Below are 25,958 nucleotides of genomic sequence, written 5' to 3' on the forward strand. Positions count from 1 at the left end.
ATTATACAACTCAACACCCAAAAAACAAATAATACAGTAAGAAATGGGCATGAGACATGAACAGACATTTCTCCAAACATCCAGATGGCCGAGAGAGATATGCTTAACAACACGCATCATCAGGGAAATGCAAATCAAAACCACAATGAGCTATCACTTCACACCTGTCAGAATGGCTAAAATCAAAAACATAAACAACAGTGTTGGCGAGGATATGGAGAAATAGGAATCTTCCTGTACTGTTGGTGAGACTGCAAACTGGTGCAGCCACTGTGAAAAACAGTATGGAGGTTCCTCAAAAGTTAAAAATGGAATTACCTTACGATCCAACAATGACACTATTGGGTATTTACCCAAAGAATACAAAAACACCAATTTGAAGATATACACCCACCCCTATGTTTATTGCAGCATAATTTCCAATAGCCAAATTACGGAAGCATCCCAGTATCCACTGATAGATGACTGGATAAAGATATTATATACATTTACAACAGAATATTATTCGGCCAAAAAATGAAATCTTGCCATTTGCAACAATACAGATGGAGCTAGAGTATCATGCTAAGTGAAATAAGCCAGTCAGAGAAAGATAAACACCATATGATTTCACTCATATGTGGAACTTAAGAAACAAATGAGCAAAGGAGGAAAAAAAGGAGAAAGACAAACCAAGAAAAAGACTCTTAATTATAGAGAACTGCAGGATACAAGAAGTGGGTTGGAGGGTGGGTGAAATAGGTGATGGGGATTAGTGCACTTAACATGATGAGCACCAACTAATGTGTACAATTGTCAAATCATTCCATTGTAAACACTGTATGTCAACTATACTGGAGTTAAAAACTTAATTAAAAAAAAAAAAAAAGATTAGGTGATCAAGCCAGTATTCCAGTTAAGAGTAGGAAACCTCCTGGGGCGCCTGGGTGGCTTAGTTGGTTGAGCGGCCGACTTTGGCTCAGGCCATGATCTCACAGCTCGAAGTCTCATGAGTTCGAGCCCCACGTCAGGCTCTGTGCTGACAGCTCAGAGCCTGGAGCCTGCTTCGGATTCTGTGTCTACCTCTCTCTCTGCCCTCCCCTGCTCATGTCCTGTCTCTCTCTCTCAAAAAAATAATATAAACATTAAAAAAAAAAAAAAAAAAAAGAGTAGGAAACCTCCTGATGTCCAGATCATCCAGAAAATACTTTTTGGACCACAATTCATTCTTTTCCCAACTCACACATATACACATCTCTGTTTGACAAGCTGCTCATATTCATGGACCCCTGCCCCAGAAAAACCCCAGTTTTGCATATGATTTCAGGGGTTCTGAAAATGCTCTGAAGTTCAATCATAGATCACAGTTTGCCAATCTCTGCAGCACGAAGTAAAAAAAAAAAAAAAAAAAAAAAAGAAACCTTGAATAAAACACTAAAATGGTAGTTTCTAAGATTTCAGAATGAATTTGGACTTATTAGTTTCTAAATCAGAAGCAGATTAAGAGAAATCTGAAGTATTCACCAAAGGTACATAATTATGTAAATTGCCTCGCAAAGATATAGAAGTCACTATTAGATCAGCAAAAGGGAATGGAAAGAATATGGGATTTAAATCAGAAGACCCAAGTCAATTTTCAGCTCTGTCACTTAGAAGCTAAGTCACAACCTCATGGGCTTATTTGTTTTCTGTTTTACAGGGAATAAAAACACCATCATGTATATACTTCACAGGGTTGTAAAGATTATATGACACTCATTCAAATATTTTCTGACCACCTATCAAATAAAATACACACACCACAGTTTCAAGAAGCAGTGTGATACCATGGGGAAAGATGAAACTTCTTCACACCTTCATTCAAATATTTATGAAGTGCCAAACGACATATCCTGGGGAGACTTGAATGACCAAGACATAAGCATTCTTTGCCCTCACACTCTGTGCAAGTACGAAAGAAATATTATGTGTTGTGATTAGAAAGGAGGTTATGAGACCATACAGAAAGGACAGAATACTCTTAGAGGAATGGGAATGGCTTTCCTGGGGAAAGGATGAAACTTACACAAGAGACATCCAAACAGAAGTAAGTGTTTTCAGGAATGAATGAATGTGTGTTCATGTGTGTATGAACATTAGTAGCACAGACCCACTGGGGGGGCCAGAATGGCTTGATGTGAGACTGCATAAATAAATAAGGACCAGACTATATCATGGTAGGCAAACCTCATGAAGAAAAATGGATTTTATTATAACAGTGTAATAAGGAACCATATAAAAGTTTTAAATAGGACACTGACATGATCAGATCTTCATTTCCAAACAGCACTCTGGCTACTGATCATAGGGGGCACATAGTAGTCATTCACTACTATTAAGAGGTAACTTATTATTATAACCACTATTTAAATGATACCATAATAAAAGTAACCTTTACTACAAAAATCAAGATATAATCCTTGCCCTTGAAGAGCTCATGGTCCAGTGAGGGGACTAAGCAACTAATTTTAGTAATCTGTTAAGATTACAACTACTGTATAGAGAAATACAGAAAAGGACAAAGTATCACAAAGAATGAGCTGCAACTGTAAGTCTAAGTAAAGGAAGATAAAAAAAAAATGGAGAGAAAGAAGAAAAGATATTGCAAGCAAAAAGAACAGCATGTACAAGGCCACCGAAGGGTGAGTACGTATGAACAGCCTGATGTGATTCATGCACTGAATGTGTAAGAAACACTGTTGGGCAAGAAAGTTAGATAAACGTAGAAGTACCTCTCATGCCATACACTAAAGCCTCTCTTCTTGAATTAATGGGAGTCTCTGTGATGCTACTAGAGGTTCCTGTTGATACATCTATTTTTTTTAGTGTGTGTGTGTCTGTTTTTTTGAGAGAGAGAGAGAGAGACAGAGAGAGAGACAGAGAGAGACAGAGAATATGAGCAGGGGAGGGGCAGAGAGAAAGGGAGACAGAGAATCCCAACCAGGCTCTGCACTTTCAGTGTGGAGCCCAACGTGGGGCTCTAACTCACGAACCGTGAGAGCATGACCTGAGCCAACAATCAAGAGTCAGATGCTTAACCAACTGAGCCACCCAGGCGACCCAGATCACATCTATATTTTTAAAAAGATAACACGATAGCATATAAAGGAAAATATGAAGGGAGGGAGGAATGGGAGCAAGAAGGACAAACAGGAGGCTGTTCCAACAGTCTAAGCAAGAAATGACAGGAGCCTGAATTAAAAATGGCAATGAGAAGACAATGTGACCTATTTAACATGTAGGACAAAAGAAATCTCAGGTGCTGCAAGAAATACCACCTTTTGAGGGATAGGCAGAATAGTGAAAATCACAGGGAAATCCAAATGATTCAGACAAGGGTGTGGTCTCAGATTAACAGAAGGAAGGCGAGAGAAATGACAGGTTGAGTAGTACATTATGTGTTCACACATTTACTCATACACAGAAATACACATATGCGTATGTACGTATAGATACGGTCTGGTGACAGCCCCTACAAGCAATGCCCCAGTAGCAATGACTTCATCTAGAGCCCAGATCTTGGTTTCTTAATAAGAGTTTCTGTTTGTTTGTTTCAGAGAGAAAGAGAGCAAGCAAGCATGCAGGGGAGGGGCAGAGAGAGAGAGAGAGAGAGAGAGAGAGAGAGAGAGAAAGAAAGAATATCCCAAGCAGGCTCTGCACTGTCAGGACCAGGGGCTTGATCTCACAAACCATGAGATCATGACCTGAGCTGAAATCAAGAGTCAGACAGGTAACCAACTGAGCCAGCCAGGTGCCCCCAGATCTTGGTTTCTCAATCTCACTTCACATCATAGAAAGCAGAGTTTATTGGACAAATGGCCGATTCCAGGGCTGGGTAAGGGAAAGTGCAAGATAAGCCTGGAATAGCATGTCGTTCCAGGTTAAAAAACTGACGGCAACCTGTCAAAATCACACAGAGGGAACCTAAAGGGTCTCTCACTCTGGCCAAACAAGGGACAATTTAAGCAAATAAATAACGAAATTAATGGATAATTCACTGAATAAAACAAGAACCCAGGAGGCTCTGCAGCATAATTTAGGCACTGTAGGAGTTGTGGTTGTCACACTGTACAAGATGGGTTTTCCTGAAGCTGCTGGTTCTTTTAGAACTCATCAAATTAAGGCTGCTCCAATTGGCTCCGCAGTTGGTAGATTTAAGGCAAATCTTGTCTTCAAGGAGACTGAAAAGAAGCTTAAAGAGGAAGGGGAACAGTTTGTGAAGAAATTGGTAGTATTTCTGCCTTCAAGGTAAAGGATGGCCCTGGGGGTAAAGAAGCCACCAGGGTGGTGGATGTGACGAACAGCAGTTCAGTGCTTCCTAACTCAGATAAGAAGGCTGACTGCAGAGTCCCAATGGCTGACCTGGACTTGCTGGCTTTAATGACTGGTAAAATTAATCCTCAGTTGGCCTTCTTTCAAGGCAAATTGAAAATCACTGGCAATCACTGGTTATGAAGTTACAAAGTCTTCAGTTTCAGCCGAGCAAAACTAAACTGTGAGGAATCCCCTCTGCCTACCTTTGAAAACTAAAGATGAGATATACAGATTTATATCCATATTATTTCATTGTCAGAACTTAGAAATTACACACTGGCAAACAGTGTGAGATTTGTTTTTTTTTTTTTTTTAATTTTTTTTTTTTCAACGTTTTTTATTTATTTTGGGACAGAGAGAGACAGAGCATGAACGGGGGAGGGGCAGAGAGAGAGGGAGACACAGAATCGGAAACAGGCTCCAGGCTCCGAGCCATCAGCCCAGAGCCTGACGCGGGGCTCGAACTCACGGACCGTGAGATCGTGACCTGGCTGAAGTCGGACGCTCAACCGACTGCGCCACCCAGGCGCCCCGTGAGATTTGTTTTTAATGGCTTTTTTAAATTTTTTATTTTTTTTTTTAATGTTTTTTAATGCTCCACATCCAACATGGGGCTTGAACACACAACTCTGAGTTTAAGAGTCACATGCTCAGAGCACCCGGGTGGCTGAGTCGGTTAAGCGTCCAACCCTTGATTTCGGCTCAGGTCATGATCTCACAGTTCATGAGTTCAAGCCCTGCATCGGGCTCTGTGCTGACAGTGTGGAGCCTGCATGGGACTGACTCTCTTTCTCTCTCTCTCTTTCTCTGTCCCTCCCCAATTCATGCATTCTCTCTCTCGAAATAAATAAGCCTTAAAAAAAAAAAAAAGTCACATGCTCTACTAAGGGAACCAGCCAGGTGCCCTTAGATTGGTTTTTAATGGCTGTGACCCAGGCGCCTGTGGCTCAGTTGGTTAAGTGCCGGCCTCCTGATTTCAGCTCAGGTCGTGATCCCAGTGTTGTGGAACTGAGTCCTGCATCAGGCTCTGCACTGAGCTCTGTGCTGAGTGTGGAGCCTGCTTAACGTTCTCTTTCCCCCTCTGCCCTTCTCCATCTCACACAGGTGTGTACACACATGCTCAATCAATCATTCAATCAATCAATACATGCCTGTGACCAATTCTGTTTTTCCTAAACTCTGAGGGAACAGAGCCTGAGGTATACTACTGCTTTGCTGAACTGCATACAAGCGTACATTACAAAGCTAATATGGTTTGGCATAAAATTGAGTTTCAGAATAAAATTAGGAAGAACAAAATCTAAAAGTTATATAAACAAAAGCTCTCATTTTTTATAAAGTATATTTAAGGATCATTCTGCTGAAGATTCAATTTAAGGTTTCCTTGGGAGAAGCAGGGAGGAAACAGAATACCAGTACCTCGCCAGTAATTAGTGTTGCGCGCTTAATGTTCTTCATTTATTTTCTATTAATAGTTTTAAAAGTTCTGTACTGGGATGTTTAAAAGAAAACTTTTCCCAAATCAAAATAAATCTGATCAGAGCTTGGCGGGCGGGGGGGGGGGGGGGAACTATAGCTGAATGCAGGACTATTTTTATTTTTTATTTATTTATTTTTTATTTATTTATTTTTTTCAACGTTTATTTTATTTTTGGGACAGAGAGAGACAGAGCATGAACGGGGGAGGGGCAGAGAGAGAAGGAGACACAGAATCGGAAACAGGCTCCAGGCTCTGAGCCATCAGCCCAGAGCCTGACGCGGGGCTCGAACTCACGGACCGCGAGATCGTGACCTGGCTGAGGTCGGACGCTTAACCGACTGCGCCACCCAGGCGCCCCAGGACTATTTTTAAAATAAAAAAAAATTTTTTACTGGGTTTCCTTCTTGAAAAATAAGTATTTTTGTTAAAAAATAATTGAACAGAGGCATATGGGTGGGTCAATTGGCTGAGTGTCCAACTCCTGATTTTGACTTAGGTCATGATCTCACAGTTTCATAAGATCAAGCCCTACACTGGGCTCTGTGCTGACAGCATGAAGCCTTCTCTCCCTCCCTCTCTCTGCCCTCCCCTGCTCTCTCTCAAACATTAAAAAAAACTGAAAATAGTAATAACTGAGCAAATACACGTTTGCTCTGAGATGCAGTTTTCAAATTAGAATCTCCTATTTAACTAAATGTGTAAAGCTCTGTCCTTTGTTATAATTTTCCTTCTTTATAGAAGAAGGAGGAAACATTTATCGTTCTTCCTAGTTTTTCTAATGCCAATGTTATTTCTTATAACTGTAAGATACAGGGTAACATAATGCTTTGGAAGAATGTTTAATAGAGAATTAAAATAAAAAAATAATAAAAAAATGAGAATGCATGAGCCTAAACTGATAAAAATCAATGAATACAGAACTACATGGGAGAGCAGGAAAAGCTCTTGCTTACAAGAGGGCTACAACCAAAACAGAGGGGAGCAAAAGGAATGAGAGGTTAGAAAATCACCACTTGGCAACCATCACAGCTGTTAAGTGATTTGGGTAAATTCACTGGATGTTGAAACTAATGAATAAATCTGATAAAAAGCAGATTATTTACACACTTCCAAAGGTGCTCCTATAGGATAATTTTTAATGATAAGGATCAAACAGTAACTTTATGTTGGAAAACCTGGCAGACACCACTTTAACCAAGGGATTGGAGGTGACAGTGCCAATAGTGGAACAAATCAACATCATGTGAAGGATACTCCTTACTATTCCAGACAAAAATGTATAACCTGAACCCAAAAGAAAACTTCAGACAAGCCCAAAATGAGGAATATTCTAAAAAATTTCAAAATATTTTAAAAATTTGAAATGTATAAAAAGCAAAGATAGACTTAGGAACTATTCCAGATTAAAGGATACTAGAGAGATACAACCCAACATAACACTTTAGCTCCAATTCTGGATCAGATTTTTTTTCTTGCTATAGACATTATGGGTACAATTGGCAAAGTCTGAAGGAGATCTGTTGGTCAGATAACAGTATTTTCTCACTAATCTGCTGATTTTAACAAATATACTGCAGTCATATGGAATAATATCCTTGTTTTTATAAAATATGCACTAAAATATCTAGGGGCAATGGATGTCACATCTGTAACTTATTTTAAGTTAAAAAATTTAAGAGAAAATGATAAAGCATATTTGGTAAAATGTTAACACTGGGGAATCTGGGTGGAGGAATAAGAGGAATTTTTAGCTTTTTTTCTACATTTGTCACTAGAATGTGTATCACATACAGAATACATACACAGAATAGTATCCTTGCAGTTTTCCTATAAGTCTGAAATCACATCAAAAGTAAAAGGAATATTAAGAAAAATTTATACATTTTATTATGGTTACATGTAAGACTAGATTGCACCAACTTATCTATACTCAAAACCTCCCTTAAGTTTCCAACTAACCTGATCATGGTCCTGAGGGAAAAACAACATTGCGTAAAGGTCTCTTCTCTCCCACTTCTCAGACAGCCTTACATCCAAATTATTCAAAGTAACTTTTCCCAAACAGAGTCAAGACTTTTTTTTTTTTTCCAAACTAACTTCATGAGCTATAGAACCATAATCATCATGTCTTTAGGGAAACAGAATTAAGAGTTCATCCATAAGAATAAAGTATCAAAATGACTTCACTCAAAATCAGAATGTTTCAAGCAGCCAGACTCTGAACTTTACCACAGTGCAAAAGCAGCCATAGACAGTATGTAAATGAATGAGCATGGCTGTGTTCCCAAAAATCTTTACAAAAACAAGCAATGGGACAGACATAGCCAAGCTATGATTTAGATTAAAGGACCTATCCAGTAATAACAAAATGGACTACTAATAAGCTTTAGACCATTTTTGCCTTTTACTAAGTCTGATACTTGTAAAACAAATTTTGGGGCGCCTAAGCGACCCAGCTGGTTGAGAGGCCAACTCTTGATTTTGGATCAGGTCATGATCTCACGGTTTGTGGGTTCAAGCCCCACACGGTGCTCCCCACTAGCAGTGTGGAGCCTGCTGTCTGGGATTCTCTCTCTCTTCCCCTCTGCTCTGCCCCGCACGTACTCTCTCTCTCTCTTTCAAAATAAGTAAATAAACTTAAAAAAAAAAAAAAAAAACTTTCAATGTAGCAGTATCTAAGATTGCTTCTTTGGGGGCAATTCTAAATTTTAAAGGAGGGGCGTCTGGGTGGCTCAGTTAGTTAAGCATCCAACTTGGGCTCAGGTCATGATCTCATGGTTCACGGGTTGGAGCCCCGTGTCAGACTCTGTGCTTACAGCTCAGAGCCTGGAGCCTGCTTCAGTTTCTGTGTCTCCCTCTCTTTCTGCCCCTTCCTGCTTGTGCTTTGTCTCTCTCTCTCAAAAATAAATGTTAAAAAAAAATGTATTTTAAAGGAAAGGGTAATATTGATCCTTATGGATACAGAATAATCTCTACCAAAGATTTTGAAATTTATTACAGAAACCCAGGGTACATAATTTCATTTTGAAATGTTGCATAGCAGATTCCACATAGGATATCAGTTACAGACTGAATTTCCAAGTAGTGACTTAAACGTTTTCAGCTGAGTAACCCTATGTTTTATTTAAACTTTCTGTAAAGAGTTTAATGCTTAACTTTCTAGGCAAATAATATGTCTGTTGAATTAAAGATAGTCTTGACATAAACATGAAGAAGAGTATTATTAAGAATAGTCCAACTTATCACATGTACAGAATGGTGCCCCTAAATCATCTAAACCAGGTGTAACTGTAACTACCCAGATTTCATTATAAGGAGAGATGCATATCCTGCAGTCTAAGTGTTTACAAGAGAGGCTCTGGAATCACTAGCCATCATAATCTACTGGGTGTTTAACTGAAAAAAAACTGCCAAATTCACAGGAACCTTACCTCTTCTTCTCATGATCCAAATGAATGAGGATTTTCCAGTCAAGTTATAATCAATCACCACTTATAACCAACTGTTTTGCCCTGTGAAGTCTAGGGTGTATTTTCAGCATGAGGGGTGATGTACAGTAATTCCTTTTGCAAATAGAAATATATGCACATGTCCCTGCTGAAAATGTAGCCCGATAAATTTGCACGTGAAAATACATGCTCATGTGTAGTAGCAATGTGTTAGGTGATGTTTCTTGTTTAGGTCTACTTTAGGAGTCAAAATGTGCAAGCCCTGTGGAGCCATGGCAGCAGTCCTGTGTATAGAGGTATAGAAAAAGTAGCTCACTTAATCCTTTCTCGCCAGGAGTCGGGATTTTCCCGGAACGACATCCATTGTCGGCAATGGACGCACCAAAATAACGCCGGCGCCAGTGAGTTAACCACCTCTGTCCTCTTTTCACCTATTATATTTTTCATGCATCATCCAACTTCCCAACCATCTTCCTGTTTCTTCACAGAATGCACGCTAGGTTCTCGTTTTTCTTCAGCACGAAGTTGAAAATGGAGTTGAGAAAAGGAGACACATGGTCAGCTGGTGATGTTAACAAGCTCCTTGCTGCCCTGAGAAGCTAGATGGAAATGGTTCAAGTTACAAGGGGGATCATCATCAGATCTGGGAGGACAAAGAGTAATTCATGAAGCTTCATTCCCTTCCCTCCCACCCTCTTTCATTTACTGATGATCCCTATGGTCTGCCTTCACAGCAAAAATCAAGATTAAGGATCTGAAGCAACCTCTTTCAGTTCTTCACTCCATCCAATGTGAAGAAAGGCCAAGTGGAACACATGTCCAACAATGTTACAGTGGCCCCAGAAGGTCAGGGAAGCTTGGAGTGGCTAACATAACCACAATCTTAGAGTAATGCTTTTTTTAGTACGATCTTGGAATTAACATCAGCAACTAACCCAGTGCTTGGCAATAGGTACTTAATAAAGGTTGGTTGAATAAGACATTGTCTTTTCTGCCAACGTCTACTTGAATACATAGGTGGAAGTCAGACAGAAGTAGTTAACTCTTTCAATGCCGGGATAGTATGGGTATAGTGTAATCACATCAAGTCCATGTGTTTATCTAAAACATGTTCAAATTATGGGTTTCTGATTTCAATGTTCTGATTAAATGCTGGCTAAAGTTCTTTCTTTCTCTTTCTCTCTTTCTTTCCTTCTTTTTTTCTTGACAACCATAATCAGAGTTTTGGAATTAGAATCATGGTAAATGTTAAACAGAATGATAGATGAATTAAGAGCCCCAGCACCAATGTGTAACAAAACATCACAGTTCAGTCAAGTGACAACATTTCTCAGTCATGCAATTCTAGGTGAGTAACGATTCCAGAGCAAACTAAAGTTTGAAGAAGGAAAATCTCATTCAATGGCTTCCTTGATGCTAAGAATCAGGATACATCCAAAGTATGAAAGTTAAGAAGGATATATTTTAAGTATGAATAAAATTTTGAGCCTCAAGTCAAAAGGATCATCAAGCTACATAGTGCTATGCAACTGCTTTGATCTTTCAGACAGGAGGAACGAGGACAAGCAGGGGAAGAAATAATTTGGTAGGACTCAAAAACGTCTAGAGTGTGACTTTAAATGACCAGTTACAGCTAACTGAGTTAAGGATATCCCAGAGAGTAATTCATACCACTACCATTACAATAAAAAACTACCATAGAGAGAAACGAAAGTATTACTTTTTCCAGGCTTTAAGAAGAGACAGGTTTTTAAAGAAATGATGCTTAAATCTCATTTTTTTAAACTTATGTCAACCAGAGATTGATCAGGCAAAAGTGAACTACTGGGTCTGCCACCCCATTCTCACTCTGTAAAACTATGTCTGTAAGGCCTTTTCTATGCCCATTCGAGTACAGGTCTCCATTTCCACCTTCCTTATGAAGCCAGTCATGCCACAGGCTGTACTAGCCTCCAAACTCAAGAGGGACTTCTTCCACACTCCTGTGCCCTCACAAAGCAGGCCTTAAATGAAGGTCCACCCACGTGACCACCCCAGCATTTCTTTCTTTTAACTGCAATTCTGGTTCCTGCAGTTCACGTGTTGTATCATAAGCAGATTTACTATGAATTCTTCCTTTTAGGTTTATAAAAAGGAAGGATTTCACAAGGTTTATTAATCAGGTTGAGTAACGATAAACTCTAAGTGGTGCAAGAGTAGCAAACAGGTCAACGAGAACTGAAACCACACCATACTTAAAGAAGAGTCTCAACACAGCAAATTACAAATGCCGGAAGAATAGTGCACAACCAATCAACTACTCCTTTTGTTCAGTGTGAGGTCAGTTCCATATGGGTCAAATCGCAGGATCTAATGGGTGAGTTTTGTAATCATAATTGGGGACAGGTAAGATTCAGTTGTCCATCTTACTGCAAATAAACCTGTACTGCTGGTTTATCTGGTTGCTTCACTTCTGACAGAAGAAAGGAACAGAAAAATAGAAGCTAGGAAGTAACCTGTTCCCACAGGGTCCTCAAGACCTGAATCCCAGATACAGATCACTTACAATCAAAATGTATCACATCTCTCCTAGGCTCATCCTGTTATTCACTTCTGTGTTTATCCAAGACCCAGACTGAGTTTTCTGCAAAGCAAACCCTGTACAACTTGCTAGGTTCTTTAATGACAGATTACGTACGTATTAGGCGTAAGGGTTCCACACCTCTCTATTTTCCTCTAGATAACATCTTTTGACCAAAGAAGTAGGCATTTAAAGGCAGGCCTATTTCAGAAACAATAATGGAACTGAACACCAACTAGCTCCATATAAAGTTGTTTTACTGGAATAGATATTTGTGTTCAATCATTTTTGATAAGAAGTTGCTGAATTACCTTGGTTTTCCAGTTATAGTTAATTTTTAAAAATTAATTTCTAGTTAATCCAATATATTAATTTCCAATTACTTTAAACACTGACTTTTTTTCTTACATACACTCTTACAAAGAATTTTCAAATGTAGAATCATATGTTTGTAACTCAATGTATTTCTGGTTTTGGTTTTAATGTAAGGTGCACTTAAATAACTGAAGTCACTGGGGCACCTGGGTAGCTCAGTTGGTTAAGCGTCCAACTTTGGCTCAGGTCATGATCTCACTGTTGGTGAGTTTGAGCCCCACATTGGGCTCTATGTGATCAGCTGGGAGCCTGGATTCTGTGTCTCCCTCTCTCTCTGTCCTTCCCCCACTTGTACTGTCTCTGTCTCTCAAAAAATGAGTAAATGTTTAAAAAACTACAAAAAAAAAAAAAACTGAAGTCACTGCTGCGATATGCTTTTCTAAATGAAGAAAAGGGGATATCTGTATATTAGTTTGGCTGGTATAACTCTTGCCAAGGTTTAAAAGATTTGAGACATTTGTAATTAGTTATCAGTAAGAGAGATGGTACTCCATTTTTCAAATATATGTATAGCTAGAAAAGTAGGTAATTCAACTTAAGATTTGTGGAACTCTAGACCTGAGTAATTCAGGTTAAAATAAACAGAAATGTTTCCTTACCTTTAGGTCTTTCCAACTATCCAGGAGCTTGGTGGCCAAATCACTTATATCTACTGTTTTATCTGGCTGTTCCTGGCTCCTCTCACTCTCCACATCAGATACACCCTCCTCTTCATCTTGGGATGGTGTTTCCTCAGCAATAGTTTCTTCCAGTTTCGTGCCATTGCCCTCTTTAGGCTCTATTTCAGCATCAGCCTCTGGTTCAGATATGGGTAGCTTACTGGCTTCCATGGCGATTTCACTCTCAACTTTAGACTCAGGCAGCTGTTGTGTGAGTAGCTGTTGTGACTGTAACTCTTCCTCTTCTTCTACAGGGACGTGTTCTAACTGGTCAAGGTCCTCTTTGCCATCCTTGCCTTCCAGCTCACTGGTAGCATCAGATATTGCACTGTCCATGCTATTTTCACTTATAATTTTAAGTCTGCGAAACATGAGCTTCTTGGGGGTATCTGTGTCAGCTTCTGTGCTTAGCTTGGTGGAAGGATCAGGAGTGTTGAGTGGTGTGTGAGCACGTGACGTATTCTCACTTGAATACCCATCTCCTTCACTCAACGGAGGAATGGCAGTTTTGGTCTGAGACCAGCGTTGGATAATTGGAAGTACTTTGCTTTCCTCCAACATATTTTTAGTAGGAATGGGTAAGTGTTCCAAAGTCTTTATAATCTGATTAAACACAATAAAAAAAAAATCTCATCACTTTACACAGTTGACTTTTCAAACCTCTGGATGGGACTCAGATCATTTTTGCAAGAGCAGCGGGGTTTCTTTACTGTCTTATTCAGACCAAAGTCTCTATAACTACAGAAGGATTTAAATGTCATAATATTATTTTCCTCCAGAAAGGAAAGAAAACTGTTTTAAGACTGACCAGCAAAAATAAAAATGTGGGCAGGTAACTGCTCACAATATTAAACAGGACCAATTAATATCCTCCACCAGTGCTTCTCAAATCTGAGATTAAAAAAAAAAAAAATACACACACACACATATATATATACACACACACATATATACATATACACATACATATATACATATATATGTGTGTGTGTATGTATGTATATGTATGTGTATATACACACACACACGTATATATACATACACTAGTGGACCTCATCCTGGGTATCTTTTTCTAAAAAGTTTCCCAAATGACTGTGATATAGGCTTGGGAACTATGCAACAACATATATTTAAATGATGTCTCACATACACACACAAAACAATGCAGATATTACTTACCTCGTTTAGCTTTTGATAAATAGCTATCTAACAAAATGAGACTCTCTCTTCAGAGATAATCATCCCCTCCATCCGGAAATCCAAGAATTTCTTCTAAAGTACTCCCTAATGTAGTCCTACAGAAACCCCAAGGATAGGGAGTTCCCCTCCACTTGCTCGATAGGATGCTGCCCAATTCATAAATCATTTAATAAAGTCAACTAGATCTTGAAGGAAGAAAGGAAGGAAGGAAAGAAAGGAGGAAGGGAGGGAGGAAGAGAGAAAGAAACCAACCAACCAACCCACCCACCTACCCCAAGTCCTCCTCAACTTCTACTTATTGCCAAATCTCCTGGGAGAAGAATGGAGGCAAGATAACCACTTATTTGCTTATTCCTGATGTTTTTAAAAGTGCATTATTTGGTATTATCTATCTATCTATCTATCTATCTATCTATCTATCTCTCTATCTCTATCTCTATACGTAACATGCAACACTTTGGTATTATATTAAAAAGAACTACATTTAGACTAGGTTAAAAAATGTTGCTTATTTCATGGGGAGGTATAAACATCACAACTCCACTAACAATGCTGCAATGGACATTTATTTAGATCTTTAAAACACTTAGTGACTCCTCAAAATGTTCTTACTCTGGTCATCCAGAATTCAGCTCTTCACTAATTTTTTAGAACACCAGAATTTAAGTTTCATATGGCTTCCTATCTGTTTAAAACTATGGCTTTAGCAACGAACTGGATCTTTCACTCAACTATGATATTATATTTTGCTCTTGCAGTTCCCAGCTACACAATATCAACTATAGGGATTCTATAGCCATAGGGCAAAGTCACTACTAGCAAGTTTTAAGTAAAGGTTATAGTTACAAGAATGATACTAAGATAATAAAATTATTTAATACCAGTAGTAAATATAGTGCTAGATTCATTACCACTGATATCGCTCAACCTAAGTAATCTATATAGTGGTTTTAAAAAACAAGCAAGTTGAATGTGAACTGACCTCTTCTTGAAGTTTCTGGTTACTTTCCCGGCCATCACCTAGCTCTGCCATCCAGATCCACAACAAAGACAGCCCATGACGTTCCAGAAAGGACTTCAGGCAAGACTGTGAATGCGTGTTCTTCCATGGGGGAAGGGAAGCAAGATGCAGGGTATTGGGATGGGGTTGGGGTGGGTTGGGGTAGGAAATACCAAACACAGCATTAAAAAGGGTCCACAAAGAGGAATAAAATTTTTGTTTATATTCACAAAACACCCAGAAACTTTGTTTTGATTGATGCAAAATAAAAGTGTACAAAAAATAAACGGTTTAAAGTTAGATGCCCCACCACAAACTCAGAAATAAAAAACAAATTAGTATCAAAGAGCTCACCTGTATGAGCTCAAGACAGGTAAGTTTCTGCTCCAAAGTTTCAATTCTAACCATTAGCCGGGATAAGCTGAGCACCTGGTTTTTATCAGAGAGACCCTCACCATTCTCCATCAGAGCTTCTAGCTCTCCATCCACCTGCCACAGCAAAGAAAAATATCTGGTTATAAAAACAACAAAAACAACAAACCCCACTAATCTAAGAATCAAACAGCCTAAAAAAGATGCTCAACTTTGTCAGTAATAGGGAAAATGCAATTAGACCCAGAGTGAGAAAACATGTTAAATTTACTAGATTAACCCAGGAAAAAAAAAATTAAGAAGTCTGATAATATCAAGTCTAGGCAAAGATGTGGATCAAAAGGCACTTTATGCACTGTTGATGAAAGTATAAATTAGCATGATCAATTTGAAAAGCATTTCATTCTCTCATCAAATATTTACCAACTACTTATTATATGTCAAATATAATCCTGGGTGCTAAAGACATTGCAATGAAGCAAAACAAAAGTCTGCCCTTTTTGGGAGACAAACAACCAATTGTTAGGTGAAAAGAATGCCGGAAAAAAATAAAGCACTGGCTTCAAAAATAAATATTTGTATCCCCTATGCCTAGCACTGCACACCTAAGAATAAACCCTAGAGAAACCTCTCCACATGTGTACTCAAAGAGTCCAAACAATGTTCACTGCACAGCCCTTATAATAGCAAAAAACTACCAACAATGCAAACATCTGTGGCCAGGTTGTATAAACCAGCATGTTCATACAACGGATCATTCTACCACAGTGAAAGGAATAAAGTGCAGCCAAATGCAACAACATTCATCAATCTTATAAACATAATGTTGTATGAAAAAACTTCCAGATTACATGCTGTATGAATCTATTTTTGTAAGCCTCAGAAACAAAAATTTTATAGATGCATGTCTGCAAAATTAATTTTAAAAAGGCAATGGAGGTAAGACACAATTCCAAACACTGGTGTTCTCCAGGGGCTAAGCAGGGAGCAAGAAGCAGAGACGTTCTTTTATAATTATACCTTATAACTTACATCTATTCTCTGCGTGTTTCAAATATTACATTTAAATAATGGGGGAACAACAACAAATCAACCTACCAACAGTTGTTTTCCAGCTGTGTTATAAAAGGTATAAAGATGGCTTACAGAACTTACTCTGGGGGAGATAAAATTAATTCATGTGAAAACAAACAATGAAGCATTAAATGTAAATGTTAAAAACCTAGAGGCCTAAGAAGGAAGGCATCGGTTTAGAATGAGTCACCAGAAGGGGACTCACAGAAGCAGGGTTAGCAGGAGGTAAGATAAAGGGGAGAGTGAAATAGAGGGAAGATCATGAACACAGGGAAATGGAAAATTAGGATAGTGCCTAGCTCCATCTGGCTGGAGTAGACAATGCGTGTGGTGAGGAAGTGAGAAAAGCCTCATTTAAAGGAAGGCTTGTTAGATCGGAAGATCTCAGAGGTGATACAAAAAAATCTGGATTTGATGTGACTGAGCAAGAGAGCTCTATTACTGAATCCAAAAAAAGGGGAATAATCTGATTGAAATGGAATTTGAGAATAATTAGTGGAGCAATAACAGAACAAAATTTACACAAGATAGCGAGCGATGCAGAAGAGATACAAAGATGGCATTAAACTGACATGGCCTAAGATGAAAGAAGTCCAGAATGTGCTGATAGACGAAAGCAAATCTGAAAGAAAAGAATCTTGAGGAAATTTTCTGTTACGTAACTTTTAATCTTCTCAATTTTAGGCAATGCACTGAACATTTCCTTTTTATATGATACCACAAACTTCACATAACATAATGGTGAAGAAAAATAAATAAGAAAACATGAGATGCTATCTGCGAGATGAAGAAATGTAAATTCATTTTATCCCTTCCAAATGTACATTTAAAGCTCCTTTCTCATTTCCAGTATCATTTATGTTTTGAACAGATTAAGTATTTACACAGAAAAATCAATTTATAGTTAAATATTAATCCAAGACCATTTCCTTGAGGATGTTTTTCTCCTGTATATCCTAAATATAGAACTTCCTATGTCCCAAACTCTAGAGGATTAGAGCAGGAAAGACAAAGGGCTTTAAAATTACACTTTCCGGGGCACTCGGGTGGCTCAGTCGGTTAAGCGTCCAACTCTTGGTTTCGGCTCAGGTCATGAACTCAGTCTGTGAGTTCAAGCCCTGCACCAGGCTCCGTGCTGACGGTGCAGAGCCTACTTGGGATTCTCTCTCCATCTCTCCCTGCCCCTCCCCTGTTCACTCTCCTTGTCTCTCTCAAAAATAAATAAACTTAAAAAAATTTGAAAAATTAAATAAAATTCCACATCCCCCCCCCCCCCAATGCAACAACCAGAACCTCACTTTGGACAGAGTTTCAGATGCAAATACTACTGGACTAAGCGATAGGGTTTTCTTTTCATATTTAGGCATGAAAGGATTCTATAACTCTGAACATTTAAGAGACAAAATGGAGCATTTTGCTTCATTGTTTGTTTTCACATAAATTAATTTTATTTTTCATTTAATAAACATTTATCGAATAGATACTATATCATAGAAAGCTCCACTGGGATATAAACACAGTAGCAGTCTTATCTTAAGGAAATAAACAGTAAAAATGTAGAAACTAAAGTAAAAATAACAAAATTTTGCAAACAACACAGAAGGTGAAGAACCTTTGAACATTCCCACTACAATTATAAGATTAATAGTCGTACTGTATACCTAAAAGTTATCATGCCAATCCCAGTAACATGCTACAGCTTCCATAATTTGGGGTATTCAAGTGGACAATCAATTGTGGAATTAATAACTTTTGGGGTATCTGGGAGGAAGGGAGCCAGGGGACCAACTGACCGCTCTCATTAATTTACATTTACTACAAATATTTATTTTTAATTTATGGGTCACAACCTACCTGAAAGGATTTGAAGTAACTATAAGCTAACATAAAAGTATAAAAATGATTAAGGAATATGTTAATAAATTACTGATAATTGAACATTTATACATATATGCGTAATTCTATAGCACTTAAAAATTCATTCTATTGAGTACTTAATCCAAGAAATTATTTACTCTTTCTTATTTAAATACTTTAGTCCTTTTGGCCATGAACTATCTTTAATGGGTCTAAGAATTTTTAATAGTTTCTGATGAAATACAACACACATAAAGTATATAAATGACCTGTAAACAGATTTAATAAACAGGTGAGCAATATCCATGCAACCAGCTTGCAGGTTAAAAGCGGGGTGGGGGAACAACACTGTCAGCATTCCTGAAGTGCTCCATGGGCCCTTCCCTTGTTCTAATACCTCCTCTTCTCTGCTCTCAAGATAACATCTCCTAACTTTTTAGGAAATCATCCTCTGTCAGCACAGAGCCCGGCATGGGGCTCGAACTCATAAACTGTGAGATCATGACCTGAGCCGAAGTTGGACACTTAACCGACTTAGCCACCCACATGCCCCAATTTTATGTTTTTTTAAGTTTATTTATTTTGAGAGAGAGAGAGAGAGAGAGAAAAGCACAGGTGGGGGAGGGGCAGAGAGAGAAGGAGAGAGAGTTACAAGCAGGCTCTGCAATGCCAATGCAGAGCCCGACGCGGGCCTTGAACTAACCGTGAGATCACGACCTGAGCCAAAGTCAGTCGCTCAACCAACTCAGCCACCCAGGCTCCACAAGACTAGTTGATTTTATTTTATTTTTTTTTTCAACGTTTATTTAACCGACTGCGCCACCCAGGCGCCCCCATCCTCTGATTTTTAAAACAGATTTACCATCTGTGTATAAATCCCTAAATAATTTTGTCTATTTTTCATCTTTATGGAAATCATACTGGACAAAACTTTTGTGTCATGCTCATTCTACATTCATCCTTAAATTTTAGGAGCCCTCCATGCTGTTGCATGCAGTCATAGTTCCTGCACTTTCATGACCAGTTTTTCATTGTAGGATTACATTATGAATTTGTTTATATTAGTGTTAACAGATACTTGAGTTGTTTCTACTTTTTCTAATGTTTATTTATTTTTGAGAGAGACAGAGACAGAATGCGAGTGGGTTAGGGGCAGAGAGACAGGGAGACACAGAAGCAGAAGCAGGCTCCAGGCTCTGAGGTGTCAGCACAGAGCCCAACGCGGGGCTCAAACTCACAAGGTGTGAGATCATGACCTGAGCCGAAGTCGGACGCTCAACCCACTGAGCCACCCAGGTGCCCCTCTACTTTTTCTAATAGAAGCAGATGCTGCTGTGACTCCTGATGCACATACATTCACTTTTTGTAAACAATTCCAAAGTACTTTCAAAAGTGGTTGCACCCATTTACATCCCCACCAGCAGTGCAGGAGAGCTCCTGTTCCTAGGAGTCATCAGACTTTTTACCAATCTGATGAGTATATAAATGACATCTGATAGTTTTAATTGATATTGCCCTGATAATTAATGAGGTTGACATCTCTCTCTGTTTATTAGCTATTTGGATTAGTGAAGTGTCTGGATGTTGTCTATTTTTCTTTTGTGTTGGCTTTTTCCTTAGTGATTAGTAGCTCTCTATATACTCTGGTTATTAGTGCTTGTGTGTTATGTGTTGAAGGCAAATATTTCCTCTCTTAGGTGTCTTCTTGCCCTCTTTATTGTGTACACTGGTTATCAATTTGTTTCGCAAACTTAAACAAAAGAGACTAAGGGAAGGTTCAGACTATTTACTGTTTGTACTTTACAAACTACAAATATCATCAGGTAATAGGGAATTATTATACCTCCATCTGCTAAGTATTTAATTACCTGATTTGTGACATCCCTCCCAAAAACTATCACCTTCAACTGGAAAAGCTTATAGTTTTGTTAAGGAGATATGCTGTATAGAGATGCAATCATAAGATCAATTAAAAAAAAAATGTTTACCAATCAAGGGATAATATGGGGATGCAGACTATAATGCTATTAACATATTCTTGTTAATAGTTACAATAATCAAAACTATATTTTAAACTGTGCTATCTTATCCCTTCCATGGCCTCCTCTACCCAAAAGAATTCCCAAGACTTTCAACTGTAGCTGACTGTAATTCAGAATCTACGCAGGCAGAAGGGATTTTCAGTAGGAGACAATCCAAGTAAAATTAACTTGAGTTCAACTCTTCATTACAGCCAGGGCAAAGAACCCCTCTAACGGAACTCAGACTCATTCCTCTATCTGGGCAAAATCTTATCCAAATCATTCTTGTTCCAGACTAACTTCAAATTCATAGCTGGAGCAATCCACAATGACTAGATTCATGCTACACCAAATTCCATCTAGAATACCAAGGCCTATACTGATATGGGACACAACATTACCAAAATAAAAATAAGCAAAGAAAAGGAATGTCTACACTTTGGTGCCTTGGGATTGTTCTTGAATCTTATCAGATAGAAAGCCATCTGATATTGGTATGATGGAGGTATAACACTGCCTAAGAAACCATCATATTACAAGGACACTCCCCACCAACAATAAAATTTTTTAAAAAAAAGTTTATTCTGTAAGTTTTGAGAACAGGAAATAGCCAAAGGGAAGTTTTTATGGAGATTTTAACATAGGTCAACATGTTTAATGACTATTTTGTGGCTGCTCTGACAAACTATCAATTATAAGTTAAAAATAAAAGCAACCTTAACAAAGTTGAGAGAAAAGTTTCCTGCAATACTCAAGTCAAGAAGCCTAACAGGCCTTTAAGGTGGATACACCTTAAAGAAACATGTGCAGAAGAAACATATATAGATACAAATTATGACATTAATAGAAAAGCTTAAAAACACTAGTGTCCAGGGGAGCCTGTGTGGCTTAGTCGGTTGAGCATCTGACTTCAGCTCAGGTCACGATCTCATTGTTCATGGGTTCAAGGCCCACATCGGGCTCTGTGCTGACAGCTCAAAGCCCAGAGCCTGCTTTGGATTCTGTGTCTCCCTCTCTCTCTCTGTGCCCCTCCCTTGCTCACACCCTGTCTCTCTCTCTCTCTCAAAAATACACATTAAAAAATAAACAAAACACTAGTGTCCATTAGGAGGGCTATATATAAACTGTTACATGATGAAAAACTTTACAGCAGTTAAAAATATGTTTATATATACAGGGGCACTTAGGTGGCTCAGTCAGTAAGCCTCTGACTTTGGCTCAGGTGATGATCTCAAGATCATGTATTGTGTGTGCTGACAGCTCAGAGCCTGGAACCTGCATCGGATTCTGTGTCTCCCTCTTTCTCTGCCCCTCCCCCGCTCGTGCTCTCTCTCTCTCAAAAATAAACAAACATTAAAAAAATTTTTTAATATGTTTATATATAAGTCAATGTGGATCAAATTTTAAAATAAGAGTAAAAAAAAGCAAATTGCAGAAATGTACATATTATACCATTTCTAAAATCCTATACAAAACAACTTAAGTTTTAAAATGCAGAAATGTTGGCTGTTATGACCGACCACAATGGTCACCAAGTTGGGAGAAGATAGAATTATTCTCTACAATTTGCAGTGCAACACAATGGTCAAGAGCAGAGACCAGAGCAGAGACCATCACCTACTGGGTGATGACTCAGTGTTCTCATCTGTAAAATCCTTGCACCTAATTTCAAGGCTTGCTATGAGAATTAAATGAGTCATATGTCAAAAGCTGAGCTGAGTGTCTGGCACACTGCTACAGAGTATATGCTCTCCAAAAACAGAGCGGAAGTACACACAATGCTCAAAAGAACATGTGTTCGTCTTGGGTGGTCTACCACCATGGCCATTTGTTGAAGCTTTCCTTTTTGGCACTTTTTAAATGGCCTTTTTTTTCAACTGCCCTTTCCAATGCTTTTTGGTTCTTACAGAATTTAATTTGGGCTTAATGACATCACCTTTTAGCCATTATACTTTTATCCCCTCACCCTATACATCTTCTATCTACTCATCTAAACGCTAATTTATATGTAACTTAAGCATTTATAACTCTTAATGTATTAGTTCCTGAAAAGCTCAGGCATGAGCTAACTGCTAAAGAATCACAGGGGAATTTGCTAACCCCCTCGGTCCCCCCCCCCACTAAGATTCACAGGTCTGAGGATGGACCCAGAAATGCGCTTTTTCACAATGGACCCTGCCAGGTGATTCGAGGCTGAGAAACGCTATTCTGGTGAAGGAATCCTCAGAAAAAAGGTTTTTTGTTTTTTTTTTTTAATGTGAAGCTCTTGTCCCAGTTAAGAGTCCCTTGATTAACAAGATAGCTCCTTCCTCCGTAGTAACTGAGGTGAGCTGGGGTAGAAAAAAGGTTATCAATCACCATTTTTTAATTTTTTTTTTTTAACGTTTATTTATTTTTGAGACAGAGAGAGACAGAGCATGAACAGGGGAGGGGCAGAGAGAGAGGGAGACACAGAATCCGAAACAGGCTCCAGGCTCTGAGCTGTCAGCACAGAGCCTGACGCGGGGCTCGAACTCACGGACCGTGAGATCATGACCTGAGCTGAAGTCGGATGCCTAACCGACCAAGCCACCCAGGCACCGCTCAATCACCGTTTTTAAAAAAGACCATTTTCACTATTTCATTTTCACTCCTGGGTTGCCTATTACCTCTCAAAACTCACCTTACACCCCTCCAAAGAGGGTTTTCAGAGATTGTAAGAACACTTGCAAACTTTAAGAGTTCCAAACAAAAAACAAACCAACATTAAAAGACTAGGAATGTAGATCAGACTTAAGTAAATTAATAGATAAACATCTTATTTGTACGTAGGATTAGGAGTTTTACAGGCTCCAAAAAAACTATCAGTCCATTGTTTTCAATATGACTTCAGTAGTTCTTAGCAACACCTAATTCTAATCTCTATGAACCTGAAATAAAAACAGCAACCAGGGCCACCTGGGTGGTTCAGTGGGTTAAGCATCCAACTGTTGATTTCGGCTCAGGTCATGGTCTCATAGTTCATAGGGCTGAAGCCCTTTGTCAAGCTCTGCGCTGACAGCATGGAACCTGCTTAGGATTCTCTCCCTCTCTCTCTGCCCCTCTCATGCTTGTACTTGCTCGCACTCTCTCTCTCAAAAATAAACATTAATAAAAAAAAAAAGCAACCATACTTCTTTCTCTAATGGTCTCCTCTGATTCTGAATTTCTCTGTTGTTTGGCTTTTCAAATTTTAATCAGAAAAGCTACCTCCCTCCTTTAAAGGTATATGGTAAAAGTTGAAAAAAAAGGGATGAAAGAAACACTTACTGAATCCTTCTTACGAGATCGTTCCTTCTTCATTTTTCCTCCTGCTGCTCTGATACTGACTCTATTCTCTCCTCCCAGGTAACCTCTGCAATTAGCCGACCCACAGAAACATTTCTGAGCTTCTTTTCTGTTCAAGGAACATAGGAAAGATGTCAGTTACGTGAAAGTACACCACATAAAAATGTCAACAACCTAACAATCACATACAAGAAAGAAGTCAATTCAGCCTAAAAACAATTATTTTAAAAGACTCCAACAAACCTAATACCATTTAATGGAAATGCCTGAAAACTGCTCTTAAAAAAATATTCTTTTTCTAATCCTCCTTTATTAGCTAGACAAAATTAGCCAAGAAGTTAATGAGTAATTTCTCCATTTTATGAGTACCTACTCATGTATAAAAATTAAGGATTTTTATACTTATATGTGCATAAAGAGATATATAAAGGTAGACATGTGTAAAATGTATAAAAATAAGAGATCGTATATATATTGAGCTAAGAACAAAACTGCTTAAATAGTTCAACATCTCTCATATGTAAATATTTAACTGGCACCAAGAACAACAAATATATTCTTACAAATAGATGTACACAGATACGAAATTCAATATGTACAGGATACTTAAAAGGAAACACATGATTATTAAAAGTTATCACCACTTAAGGATGAGACTCTAATAAGAAATTTAGTAATAAGTAAATATAACTGTGGAGTTCAGGAAAAGTGGTAGAAACAACACAGGCCTAACTCTACAGGCCTTGGTACAAACCACCATGGCCATTTATTCTGCGATCACAACTACCTGAGAAAAGCAAGAAGAACTATACCAAAAGGAAACTGATAGATTTAATTTATGATGGTAGCAATCAAAGGCATAAAAATAAATTATTCAATAAATAGAGCAGGGAATCACAAACAGCACCTGATTTCCAGTTTTCCTTCCTTCAAATAGGACAGTGCAAAAGTAAGAGGGAGAAAGCATAGAGCTGTACACAGAACCTGGTCTGCACTCATCCCCGGAACACTAGGTCACTGCCTTGATGCATTAGTTCACGAGGTTACGCAACATGGTGATACCGTTACTACTTCATTCATTAGCACAAAAGAACCTCCAAAAGAAGAACTTCCTCTCATCAACTATTTGGTTTAACCTGAAGTAGAATTCACTTGGGGAAAGCAGGATAAGTGTTTGATTTTTTTTCCCCCTTTTCTGACTTTTAAGCTACTTTATAAAAATCATGAATTGGTTCCCTTCTATTATGACTAATGCAGTTTTATTTTTAAAGTATCATTAAATCTCATGGTTTTTACATCATATGTTTCAAACCACTGCAGTTATTATCCTTTCAATGCTTAAGTGTTAATGAAAACTCTCCCACTGTTGTTGTTTTTTGTTAATGTTTACTTATTTTTGAGAGAGAAACAGCACGAGCAGGGAAGGGGAAGAGAGAGAAGGGGACAGAGGATTCAAAGCAGGCTCAACGCTGACAGCAGGGAGCCCATGGGGGGCTCGAACTCACAAACCACAAGATCGTGACCTGAGCCAAAGTCAACCGACTGAGCCACCCAGGCACCCTTCTCCCACTGTTTTGAGAGCCTATTAAAGCTAGCTCCTGGGACCCTTTGACAAGAATCTCCTAATCTTTCATAACTGGTTTTTTGGTATGACAAAATAAACCAAAATCCCCTTGTCTAATTCCTGTCTTAACTTGAAATCAGACACTTCTCCAAGGAACCCTGTTCCTTTTAGTGGGATTCTGTGAAACCACAATATAAATGCTAGGGGTATTCACTGTTATTGTATCAGTTATTATTTTGGTTCAAAAGAACGTAAATTATTTTTCATAGTACAATGTGGTACAGATGAGAAAAGATTAGTCATGAGTTGATAACTGACAGATAAATACACACTTATACACACACTGTAGACATTTCCAAAATTTAAAGGGTTTTCTAATTACTTAAGAAACATAAATATAGGGGCGCCTGGGTGGCGCAGTCGGTTAAGCGTCCGACTTCAGCCAGGTCACGATCTCGCAGTCCGGGAGTTCGAGCCCCGCATCAGGCTCTGGGCTGATGGCTCAGAGCCTGGAGCCTGTTTCCGATTCTGTGTCTCCCTCTCTCTCTGCCCCTCCCCCGTTCATGCTCTGTCTCTCTCTGTCCCAAAAATAAATAAACGTTGAAAAAAAAAATTAAAAAAAAAAAGAAACATAAATATATAAATAAGACAGCATGAAATTCAGAAGAAAATTATGTAGTTCCTGTACAAATCTTTTAATGGCTGGAAA

At 38.5% G+C, this 25,958-nt stretch overlaps 1 protein-coding gene and 1 pseudogene across 3 annotated transcripts in view; one reads left to right on the forward strand and one right to left on the reverse strand.

Annotated features, from left to right (window-relative positions):
* Nucleotides 1-25,958, reverse strand: part of SETD2 (SET domain containing 2, histone lysine methyltransferase) — a 125,525-nt gene that overhangs the window by 52,054 nt on the left and 47,513 nt on the right. For 2 of the 3 annotated variants that reach the window (XR_006965015.1, XR_006965014.1), the window contains exons 9-13: nt 23,668-23,794; nt 15,410-15,544; nt 15,038-15,157; nt 12,796-13,458; nt 9,578-9,860 (exon numbers count right to left, since the gene is read on the reverse strand). Coding sequence is in view for 1 of the 3 variants with exons in the window: in XM_047095299.1 (XP_046951255.1) it covers nt 12,796-13,458; nt 15,038-15,157; nt 15,410-15,544; nt 23,668-23,794 (1,045 nt within the window). In the remaining 2 variants the exon portion in view is untranslated. The remainder of the gene's footprint in view (nt 1-9,577; nt 9,861-12,795; nt 13,459-15,037; nt 15,158-15,409; nt 15,545-23,667; nt 23,795-25,958) is intronic. The other variant, XM_047095299.1, reaches the window with a different exon arrangement.
* LOC124523534 (sterol carrier protein 2-like) lies at nt 4,046-4,517 on the forward strand (annotated as a pseudogene).

Source organism: Lynx rufus, unplaced genomic scaffold, assembly GCF_022079265.1.
Source record: "Lynx rufus isolate CCGP_SWC_20201006 ecotype Redwood Valley unplaced genomic scaffold, mLynRuf1.p SCAF_4, whole genome shotgun sequence".
Lineage (NCBI taxonomy): Eukaryota > Metazoa > Chordata > Mammalia > Carnivora > Felidae > Lynx > Lynx rufus.